Here is an 11,689-nt window from a genome sequence, read left to right as displayed (position 1 = left end):
TCCAGAACTGCTGGGAGTACAGGAGTGTGCACTGTGTCCAGCCCTTTTTATTTTTTGAGACAGGGTTTCGCTTAATTGCTGAGGATCTCCCTAAACTGCTGAGGCTGGAATTTGTAATCCTGCCTCATTCTCCTGAGCTGCTGGGATTGCAGGCAGGGGCAACGGAGACTGGCAAATGGCTGTATAATGTGGGTTTCCAGTAGAGATTTCATGAGGTGACTATAAAGATAATACATGAAAAAAACTCAGTGCTGCAGTTGGCCATAGTAAGTATATAATGAAAGTGATTTTATCAGTGGTTTAGACATTGACAGTTTAGGACGCCTTTTCATTTTGATTCAATCCCTACACAAGTCCTGCAGGAGAGGGATAATTAGGATTCCCATTCCATAGATGAGATCAAGACCTAGAGAAGTGAAGTTCAGGGACTAAGGTCAACTTGGAGTTGACTGAGTTTCTGGGCAAGCATTCAACATTAGGTCTCCAGACGTCTAAATCTAGAGCATCCAACCCTGCAAACCTCTCACAAATCGGAAGTTCTGGATTCTCTTGCTAGACCTCCCAATATGGGCTTTTGAGCTTTTCTGTACTCAACTGTGAACAGAGCAGGGTGTTAATTTATTCTTTTATATGTTTATTTATTTTTTAGGTGTAGATGGACATAACACAATGCCTTCATTTTTATGTGGTGCTGAGGATCAAACCCGGGTCCCGCCTGCGCTAAGTGAGCTCTCTATCACTGAGCCACAATCCTAGCCCCGGGTGTTAATTTCTTAAACTTCCCTCCAGTTTTGTTATTTTCGGGGGGTACTGGATATTGTACCCATAGGTGCTTTATCTCCTGTGCTTTTTAAAAAATTTAATTTTTTTTCCTTTTGAGACAGGGTCTTGCTAAGTTACTGAGCGTCTCTCTAAACTGCTGACGTTAGCCTCGAACTTGCAATCCTCCTGCTTTAGCCTCCAGAGTCTCCGGGATTACAGGCATGCGCACCACTCCTGGCTCCTCTCAGTCTGTAAGAGTTCAATCCCTCTTCAAACTCTAAATGGAGTCTGCGACTATCTCCTTCCAAACAGGCAGGGCCTGCTACCTTTCGAAGCTGCACCTCACACTAAGTCAGGCAAATAGACCGAAGCCCAGACACCAGAATGGGAAACCAACTTCTGAAAACTCCCCGACTAGCAAACCTGACGGCCAAGTCCCTGGAGCTCAGCGCTCCGCCACACGTTGCTCTGCCCAGACGCCCAACCCCTCGCACCAGGACCCAGGGTTTGGCTTTTTTTCATTGTGTTTCCAAGACCGTGAGCAACGGTTTGGGTCTTTTGACAGCGTTTCCCAGGACCGAGCCTCCGTCCCGGGATCCCTGGTCCCGCCCCTGACACGAAGCCCTGCCCCCCGAGACCCCACCCAGCACCCACCCCTCATCGGCCTCCTTCTCTTACTTTGTGGCCCCGCCCCGACGCCTCTAGTCCCACCCTCCAAGCGGTCCTGCCCCACGTCCTTAGGCTGCCGGGCCTCGTCCCAGCCTTTCGCTCCGGCAGGGGGACCCGCCCCGCCCCGCCCCCGGGTATTAGCCACACCCCGAGCCAGTGACGCCCCCCGAAGCTCCGCCTCCAGCAGCCCGGGGTAGGGTGGCGGCTGGCCCAGCCGGGCCCCCGCTGCCCTCTACCCTGGGCCCTCGGTCGGAGGCGGCCGGGCGCGGCGGGACCGGGCGAGCGCGGAGGCCGGGGGGGCTCGGAGGCGAAGATGGCGTCAGGCAGGCGTGCCCCGCGCACCGGGCTGCTGGAGCTGCGCGCCGGGGCGGGCTCGGGGGCCAGCGGCGAGCGGTGGCAGCGGGTGCTGCTCAGTCTGACCGAGGACGCCCTGACCGTGAGCCCCGCCGACGGCGAGCCCGGCCCCGAGCCCGGCGTTCCACGGGAGCCGGAGCCCGCGCAGCTCAACGGCGCCACCGAGCCGGGCGCAGCGCCCCCGCAGCTGCCCGAAGCGCTGCTGCTCCAGCGGCGCCGCGTGACGGTGCGCAAGGCCGACGCTGGCGGGCTGGGCATCAGCATCAAAGGTGGGCGCGGGGCACTGAGGGCACTGGGTAGCGGTGTCTGTGGGGCCGCCGAGGGCGCAGGGGTCGCAGGGGCTGGCAGTGCACGGATAACGTGGAGTTGGAGGCCTTCTGTCTGGGGCTAAGGGGAGTCGAAGGAGAGAGAGGGAACCCAGGGCACTCAGAGCACCAAGGTCGGAGGGGGTCTCAGGGTGCCACGCCAGGCACAGTTGTGGAGGAGATCGCGGGTGCGCCAAGGACACATGGGTAGGAGCCATAGGAGTCAGAAAGGAGCAAGCTAGGGTGGGCATCAAGGACAAGAGGGGCCCCAGAAAAGCAGGCAGGGGAGCAAGAGGGTTGAGGCCTGGGGGCAAGTCCCAGAGGGAGAACCAAGGTGGGGCAAGGTGAGGAGTCTGGGAAGCTCAAATAGAAGATGTAGATGCAGGCACAGGTGATGCCGGCGGTGCCAGAGAGGACCTAGATATCTGAGGCCCCAGGAAGGTTCTGTACCTGGGCAGGGAGCTGTGACAACTGGATTTGAGACTCCTGACTTGGCCATCTCTGCTTTACCCAGGATGGAGAGTTGCCATTCCTCCTGGAGAGCTCTCAGCCCCTAAGACTGACAGCCTTCTTTAGGGTCAACCAGAATGAGTTGGAGTCCAGGGTTGCAGTGTGAACTTGGACAAGTAACTTCCCATCTCTGAAACTTAGTTCCCTCAATTGTATAATGAAGGTGATGATAGAGTTGTGAGGTTCCTATGAGAATGGGGCCAGCACATATTAAGTGCTTGGTTTATTATTGCTGTTAGACGAGAGGAACATGGAGGCCAGGAGGGACTTCAAAAGAAGCTAACCACGGTGCTTAAAATTCCTTCATATCCCCAGTAGCTGGGTTCACCATTCTTGTCCATATGCCAGTCAGAATCCCAGCTCCAGTCTCAGCAGGCTGCTTTGGGAAAGGGTGTCAGTCCTTTTGTCACCTTGATTGTGCACTGTCCCCTCCCAGGCTGCCTGCTTGGTGCTGGCTGTGTTCACTGGTGCTGCCAAACCCTTTGGCCTGGGTGAGGGGGCGGGAATGATAGTGAATGCTTCTACTATGTCCTGAGTGCTATGAAAGTACACTTGGCTCATTATCTACTTCATCTTGGCAACAAGTGATGAACGGTAGTGGACATAATCCCAATGTTGCAGGAGAAGCAACTGAGACTCAGAAAAGGAAAATGATTTTCAGAGGATCCCACTGTCCGTGATTGGCAGAGCTGGGATTTGAACCTTAATTATCAGACTATGATTCCCCTAGAGAGCATATAGGAGTTGGTTCTTCCCAGTGGAAGGACACATCCCCAGGCAGCTAACCCACAGGGTCTAATGGGGGAAGTGGGGGAAATCAGAGAGTGGACACCCATCTAACCCCCAAACTCTAGCATGGGATAGGGCAACAGACCCATCCCAAAGTGTACACTCAGAGTGTCAGAGCTGGAAAGAAACTTTATATAAAGTTCCATTTTGCAGATGGGCAAACTGACTCTCAGGGGAGCAGGATCTTTCCATGGGCACACAAAGTTACTCCCCAGCTCTGCATTTACAGATGGATGTGAGGATACTTTTAGGAGGCTTTTAGGGGAAATACCAGCTCGATCCAATTCCTTGTGGATGGAGACGGGGCTCTTGTCACCCTGGTGATCTACACTCTGGGGTCCAGCTGAATCCAAGGCAGCCATGAATATCATAACTTTAAACTAAACTGAAGTCCCTAGTTTTATCTCCTTTTGTATCTCCCTTCACCCCTGGCTTCCTTCCTTTTCTTATGTCGTGCATGCTAGGCAAGTGTTCTACCACTGAGCTACATCCCTGCCCACATTCTTAGTTTTAGGTAGGGGAGGGCAGATATAAATAGAAATCCCTTCTGCTCATAGATCTCAAGCTTTTTTTTTTTTTTTTTTTTTTTTTAAAAGAGAGAGTGAGAGAGGAGAGAGAGTGAGAGAGAGAGAATTTTTAATATTTATTTTTTAGTTCTCGGCGGACACAACATCTTTGTTGGTATGTGGTGCTGAGGATCGAACCCGGGCCGCACGCATGCCAGGCGAGCGCGCTACCGCTTGAGCCACATCCCCAGCCCCTCAAGCTTTTTTTTTTTTTTTTGTCAATCATGATCTGGCCTTGAGCTAACTATTGGGCCTGTGTGGGGATCAGGAGAGGTGTTCCACTTCTAGCTCTGCCACCAACTTGTGTGACCTTGGAACAATGACCTTCTGCTCTTAGTGATTAGTTCCTGATCTTTAGGATAGGCCAGGAGTATGAAATTTCAGGGCCTGACTTGCAGTCTACCATAGGGTTAAGAGTGTGGTTCTGGAGCCAGGAGACTTGGTGGCTTTGCCACTTATTAGCTAGGTGACCTTGGTCAAGGGGTTTGTTTCCACACTGCCTGTTGATGGGGTGTTGTGAAGATGTGGAGGGACAACAGGGAAAGCATTTAGTACATTATAGACTTGACATGTGTAACTAGGCTGAACTCATGTGATCTGATATCTGTTATTACTTTTTTTGGGGGGGGAGGTAGTCCTGGAATTGAACCCAGGACCTCAAGCATGCTTGGTAAGTGCTCTACCACTGAGCTACATACTAGCCCTTTTGTATTCTCCAATTTGAGATGGAGTTTCACTGTTGCCCAGGCTGGCTTTGAACTTGTGATCCTCCTGCCTCAATCTCCCCAGTAGCTAGAATTATAGGCATGCACCATAGGCCTGGCTGTTCTTACTATTTATTATTTAAAAAGCCATTTAGGAGCTGGGGTTGTAGCTCAGTGGTAGACTACTTGCCTAGCATGTGTGAGGCACTGAGTTCAATTCTCAGCATCACATATAAATAAATAAAAAATAAAAAGGTCCATCAACAACTTAGAAAATATTAAAAAAAAAAAAGTTTAAGTAGGGGGGCTAGGGATGTGGCTCAAGCGGTAGCGCGCTTGCCTGGCATGTGTGCGGCCCGGGTTCCATCCTCAGCACCACATACAAACAAAGATGTTGTGTCTGCCAAAAACTAAAAAAATAAATATTAAAAAATTCTCTCTCTCTCTCTCTCTCTCCCTCTGTCTCTCTCTCTCTCATTCTCTCTTTAAAAAAAAAGTAAAGAGTTTAAGTAGGGCTGGATTTGTGGCTCAGTGGTTAATATACTTGCCTGGCATGTGTGAGGCCCTGGTTTTGATCCTCAGCACCATATATAAATAAATAGATAAATAAATAGAAAATCCATTGACAATTAAAAAATAAAAGAGTTTAGCAATAAAGCAATTCAGTAAAATGTATTAGAGTTGTTTGCATCAGAGGTGAAATTCAGATAGGCTCTGAAATCCCTAGTATCTTAGGCCTTGGTTTCTGGTCTGAAGCTTGGATTGCAAAACTTTATGATTGCTGAGGAGGTATTTGGGGCCATAGCAATCACTGTCTTCTATCTTAATTCCAGATCAGAGGGTTTCAGCGAGTTTCCACATTGTAGGAAAATTGATTAAAATCCAAAATATTTAACTCAAGAAAGAACTATTGAAGTTACTCCAACAGTGGTGAACATGCAAACATTTAACCAAAAGATCCAGCACTGGCTGGGCACCGAGGGAGCCCTTCAGAAGTAATCTTACCTTCCCAGTGCCTAGGAGGCTCAGGCAGGAGGATTGCCATGTTTAAAGCCAGCCTCAGCAACTTAGCAAGTCCCTAAGTGATACCCTTCTCTAAATAATATATAAAAAAGGGCTAGGGATGTGGCTCAGTGGTTAAGCACCCTTGGGTTATATCCCGGTACCAAAAAATAAATAAATAAATAAATAAATAAAAGAAGAAGAAGTAATTTTACCTTGGTGTGACTCCTAATTATTGGAGTGTCTGCCTCACTCTCTTCCTCCTCTGTGCCTGTGCAGGAGGCCGGGAGAACAAGATGCCCATTCTCATTTCCAAGATCTTTAAGGGACTGGCAGCGGACCAGACGGAGGCCCTCTTTGTGGGGGATGCTATCCTGTCGGTGAATGGTGAAGACTTGTCCTCTGCCACCCATGATGAGGCGGTGCAGGCCCTCAAGAAGACCGGCAAGGAGGTGGTGCTGGAGGGTGAGCTCTGGGGTCTAGAGCCCGGAGGGCTGGGCATGGGTGTTGAATTCCTTCCCCTCTTCCCCAGGCCTGAGGCGGCCTCAGCCTGGCCTAGAGGGATGGGAGGTAGCAGAAAACGGAGACCAAACCTGGGAACCTGCCTGGAGCCAGCGTGGGCTGGTGGAGCACAGAGCTAAGCAGACCTGTTTGCAGTTCCTTTGACCCACTTGCTAGCATTGTGACCTTGGATGAGTCACTTCTTTTCCTTGAACCTTAGTTTCCTCGTCTATAAAATGGGGTTATAGCTCTTGCCTTCCTGGGTTTTTGTTCAAGACAAAAGATACAAGGTGGGATGCACAACCCAGTGAGGGAGAGGAGTGAGGACTGGAGAAGGGACAGTTGAGATTCCTTCCCAGAGGGCCTGGGGAGCTTTGAACTCTTGGTTCTTCTAGCACACAGGGGCCCTAAAATCCTGAGATCCATTCTCCTCTTGGGGAGAACTTGGCCATTAGGTAACAAGACCTCAAATCCCTCCTCCAAGGATAGAGATGAGTTTGGTGGCAGGAACTGTGGCGGGATAGCATTCTCCACTGTCCCTGTGTGGTCTTGGATGAGACTCTTGCCTTCTCTGGGCCTCAGTTTCCCCACTGGTGTGGCGGGCCTCCTGCGTGGCTGCCCTGTGTCTGTCTTTGCCATCTCTGTCAGGAGCTTTCTGCTTTGCTCAGCCCTTTCCTCTGACTCTACTCTGCCAGCTCTGGAAGCCATGGGGGCCTGAGGAATGTGTCTTGGCTCGTTGCCCAGAATAGGCACAGGGAGGTGGCAGCGGCTGATGGAGAGGCCAGGGCCAGCAGAGCTGCTCAGCTGAGTCCTAGGTCCAGACCCCGCTAGGTTGCCTTGGTTTCCCCTCCAAGAGGCCACCGAAGCAAACAGGCTGTGGGCCTCTGGTGATCTTGGCACACTCATGACCTTAATTCCCACTTGATTTTGTTTTATTTTTATATTTTGGGAATATCTATAAATGCTGCTGTTGCATTTTCTTTTCATACTTAAAAAGGGCTGACTTGAGAGCTTTGGACCCTAAAATCTTCAGTGTTATCAATCACATTATGTATCTGAACCCAGGGCCTCATGGGTGCTGGGGTGTGCTGCTCCCAAGCCACACACCTAGCCTCTACCTCTCACCTTTTAATAGCTAAGTCAAATACAGGGTCATACATAAGTGATATGAATGTAAGAGGCTTTCCCCCAGATTGCCTTATTACTTTGATAATTATAGCCAGCAGTGCAGTTTAAAACAATTGACATTCATTGAAATGTCAAATTTTAGTTGACTTGAAAGCTTTTTTTTAGTTTCTGCTATTTGAAAATTTAGTCTACAGATGGTAAAATTTCTACGGTAGCTATGTTTCTTTTCTTTCTTTCTTTTTATTTATTTTTTTATTATTTTTTTTTACTGAGGTATTGGGGATTAAACTCAGGGACTAGCACATGCTAGGTAAGCCCTCTACCACTGAGCTGCAGCCAAAACCCTTTTTATTTTTATGTTGAGACAGGATCTCACAAAGTTGTCCAGGTTGGTCTTGAATTTTTGATCCTCCTGCTTCAGCTTCCCTAGTAGCTGGGACGCTGGTGTGTCTCCATGCCTGGCCTGTAGCCACATGTCGATTCCACACTGAGATCCCTTCACCCTTCTTATCTTTAAGTTGAGAACATCTATGTCAGGGTACTTAGCATGTACATCATTTTGAGAAGGAAGTATCTCTGAATGTTTGACACTTGAAGCATCTCTTGATTTTAGGAGCTGATTTCCAGACTTTCCCTGTAACACAAGTACTCCATTTCTTCCCACTAAGTCAAGAAACATTCATCAATAGGTACTTCCTGCCTGGTATATAGAGCATTGGGGTCAGAAGTACAGCCAGACCCAGGCTTTTGGGGAAGACAAAACATAAACACTGGTTCCTCCCTGCAAACTGAAAATCAATTCTTAAAATACTGTCTGCACTGTGATGAATCAGAAGAGACATCCAACAGTTTTCATTTAGAGTGTTAGCTCCCCTGGTAGCTTACTGAGAGTCCCATATTTGGGAGGTTTGGGAGGTCTTGTCTGGGCTCAGCAGAAACGATCTGGAGTTGATTAGCAATGTCTACCCCAGATGCTGTAAGGAAGAGAAGTACCAGTGTACCATTCCAGCTCTCAGTCTCTAACTTATATGTTCTGAGATTTTTTCAAAGAGAAGATCATTTCTTTTTTTTTTTTTTTAAAGAGAGAGTGAGAGAGGAGAGAGAGAGAGAGAGAGAATTTTTAATATTTTATTTTTTAGTTCTCGGCGGACACAACATCTTTGTTGGTATGTGCTGCTGAGGATTGAACCCGGGCTGCACGCATGCCAGGCGAGTGCGCTACCGCTTGAGCCACATCCCCAGCCCAAGAAGAAGATCATTTCTTGGTAGATTTTTCTGTAGACCTAGAGAAGAGGAAGGAGATTATGGTCTTTTTTTTTTTAAGTTGTTGATAGACCTTTATTTTATTTATGTATTTATATGTGGTGCTGAGAATTGAACCCAGTGCCTCACACATGCCAGGCGCTACCTCTGAGCCCCAGCCCCAGCTCCGAGATTATGGTCTTATTGTTGTTTTTTCCCAGCTTTTTCTTAGTTGAATTCTTTTTTTTTTTTTTTTTTTTTTGAGGGGAGGTTACTAGGGATTGAACTCAGGCACTTGACCACTGAGCCACATCCCCAGCCCTATTTTGTATTTTATTTAGAGACAGGGTCTCACTGAGTTGCTTAGCACGTTGCTTTTGCTGAGGCTGGCTTTGAACCCGTGGTTCTCCTGTCTCAGCTGCCCTAGCCACTAGGATTACAGGCATGTGCCACTGGCCTGGCTGAATTCTCTTTTGACCTGGTTTCCTGGCCCAGCAGATAGAAGTAATTCCACCTAAGGCAGTACTAAGAGCTGGTGGGTGGGGTGTGTGGGGTGAGGAACTGGGCCCAAGAATCTCTGAATTGGGCTGGGCATGGTGGTGCACACCTGTAATCCCAGCAGGTCCAGAGGCTGAGGCCAGGGAATTGCAAGTTCAAAGCCAGCCTCAGTCACTTGGTGAGGTCCTGAGCAACTTGGCAAGACCCTGTCTCAAAATAAAATATAAAAAAGCGCTGTGGATATGGCTCAGTGGTTAAACACTCCTGGGTTCAATCCCTGGTACAAAAATAAATAAATAAATTAATTAATTAAATAAAATGAAGAATCTCTGAATTGCAGGAGCAATGTGGGAAACCTGGAGCATAAGGACAGGAAGGTGTTGGCTTGTGCATGGTCCTCTAGACTTCGGGGAGTTTGTGGAGAAGGTCGGGGTTCGGCAGTTGCCTTATCTGGAACAGGGTTCCTGGGAGCCCCTCTGGGCCGAGGTTCCCTCTGGAGCACATCACATCCACATGGTTCAGAATTTCTTCACTCCCGACCTGTTTCTGAGGCCACTTCCAAGGAGCCATGGAAGAATGGCCTGTCCTTTGGATGTGAACTTGGCAAGGCAGCTTGGCCAAATTTCTTGGGGCCTGGGGCTTGGTAGGTACAGAATCCCTGGAGAATGTCCTGGAAGAACAGGTCTCGATAGCAAACTCCAGGTGCTAGCCAGAGCCCTCATTCCTTAAGTTGAGGGTTTAGCCGTGCTTCAGCAGCCCAGCTGCTGGGACCTTTCCTCTGCTAGGTCAGAGATTTGCACAAACGTTCAGAGCCTGTTCTCAGCTGCAGGGATGTGTTTGTGACAGAGTCTGGGTGCAAGCTGGCAGCCAGCATGACTCTGCCTGCTGCTTAGAGAGGCCCATTGTGTGTGCAGAGCGCCTGCCAGGCCCAGCCGGGCCCTTGGAGACCAGGCCTCGGGGAAGAGGGAGGGATGTCTATGAGGAAAATGCGCTTCCCTCTTCCCTCCTCCAGTGTGGCTGGACACACTGACAGTAATCAAAGTGAGCCTGTTGTGCATTAAAAGATAATACTAAAAGCTAATTTAGTGCTTTGTACAAACTAGAAGTACATCCTACACAGAAATTGGGCTTTTAAAAGACATGAGCATGTAGTAACCTTTGAATACATGTGCATGATAAAAGTCTGTAGAGTGGGGCGCGCTGGTGCACACCTGTAATCCCAGTGACTTAGGAGGCTGAGGCAGGAGGATCACAAGTTCAAAGCTAGCCTCAGCAACTTAGTGAGGCCCTAAGCAATTCAGTGAGACTCTGTCTCTAAATAAAATATTAAAAAGGGCTGGGGATGTGGCTCAGTGGTTAAACACCCCTGGGTTCAATGCCTGGTACAATAAATAAACAAACAAACAAACAAATAAATAAATAAATAAAACAGTCTGTAGAGTAATAGGAATTGCTTTCATCCCCATTTGACAGATAAGATTGCAGGAGCAATGTGGGAAACCTGCAGCACAGGGACAGGGGATGTTGGCTTGTGCCTGGTCCTCAAGACTTCAGGGAGTCTGGGGAGAAGGTCAGGGTTCAGCAGTTGCCCTAATCTGGAACAGAGTTCCTGGGAGCCTCTCTGGAGGGGACCTAGGTTCTTTCTTTCGTACTAAGGATTGAATGCAGGGGTGCTCTAACTCTGAGCCACATCCCCAGTCCTATTTTTTATTTTATTTAGAGGCAGGTCTGAGTTGCTTAGCACCTTGCTAAGTTGCCGAGGCTGGCTTTGAACTTGAGATCCTCCTGTCTCAGCTTTCCGAGCTGTGGGGATTACAGGCATGTGCCACCATGTTTGCTGAAAACCACTTATTCTGAACAAAGCTTGAAAACTTCATCTGGGCCAGATGTGGGGGCACATGGCTTTAATCCCAGTACTCCGGAGGCTGAGCAGGAGGACTGCAAGTTCCAGGCCAGCCAGGACAACCTAGTGAGACCCTGTCTCAAAACAAAACATTAAAATGGCTGGGGATGTAGGTCAGTGGTAGAGCACTTCGTGTTCAGTCCCTGGTCCCCCCCAACCCCCAACACACACACAAAAGAGTAAGGCGCAAAGCAATTCAGTGAGCCCCTGTCTCTAAATAAAATACAAAATAGGGCTGGGGATGTGGCTCAGTGGTTGAGTGACTCCGAGTTCATTCCCCAGTATACCACCCCCCAAAAAAAAAAAAAAAAAAAAAAAGAAGAAGAAGAAGAGGCTCAAAGCTCACACGAGGCTTGACTTACTCCCGAGCTTTTCTCTGTTATGAGTCTTTAAACTCTGAGGCCAGTGCCCTGCCTGTCCTTTCTCTGGGAGATGGACATTGCCAGGTGTCCTGCCCATGGTTTGGCTCCATACCTTACTGCTGTCAAAAGTGAGACGCAGCTAATTTGGGGTCGCCCTGTTTAGCTGAGCCAAGTATGCTGGGCCCCTGAGGCACCTGAGGGAGCCCTGCCCCGGTAGGCATGAATGGAGCCCCCACCCAGGTCTCTGGTGGCTGCAAAGACCTGTTGTTCTGACCATTGTTCTCAAGGAAACATTTATTTGGCTGCACACACACATAACTTTGGACCATGTGATTTGCCACAGTCAAAACTTGGCCTAATCCTTCCTTGGCCTGATCCCCAGATCTCAACTAAA

General features: G+C 49.0%; 1 protein-coding gene across 2 annotated transcripts in view; it reads left to right on the top strand.

Moving 5' to 3' along the window:
• Positions 1–1,612: 1,612 nt before the first annotated feature.
• Positions 1,613–11,689, top strand: part of Snta1 (syntrophin alpha 1) — a 31,089-nt gene continuing 21,012 nt past the window's right edge. Inside the window, exons 1-2 of one of the 2 annotated variants that reach the window (XM_077799570.1) lie at positions 1,613–2,054; positions 5,941–6,126. In XM_077799570.1, coding sequence (XP_077655696.1) covers positions 1,745–2,054; positions 5,941–6,126 — 496 coding nt within the window. In that variant the 5' untranslated portion in view covers positions 1,613–1,744. The remainder of the gene's footprint in view (positions 2,055–5,940; positions 6,127–11,689) is intronic. The other variant, XM_026383219.2, reaches the window with a different exon arrangement.

Source organism: Urocitellus parryii, chromosome 6 (genome assembly GCF_045843805.1).
Source record: "Urocitellus parryii isolate mUroPar1 chromosome 6, mUroPar1.hap1, whole genome shotgun sequence".
NCBI lineage: Eukaryota > Metazoa > Chordata > Mammalia > Rodentia > Sciuridae > Urocitellus > Urocitellus parryii.
The sequence above is the reverse complement of the archived record's forward strand: the minus strand, read 5'-3'. Positions and strand labels throughout refer to the sequence as shown.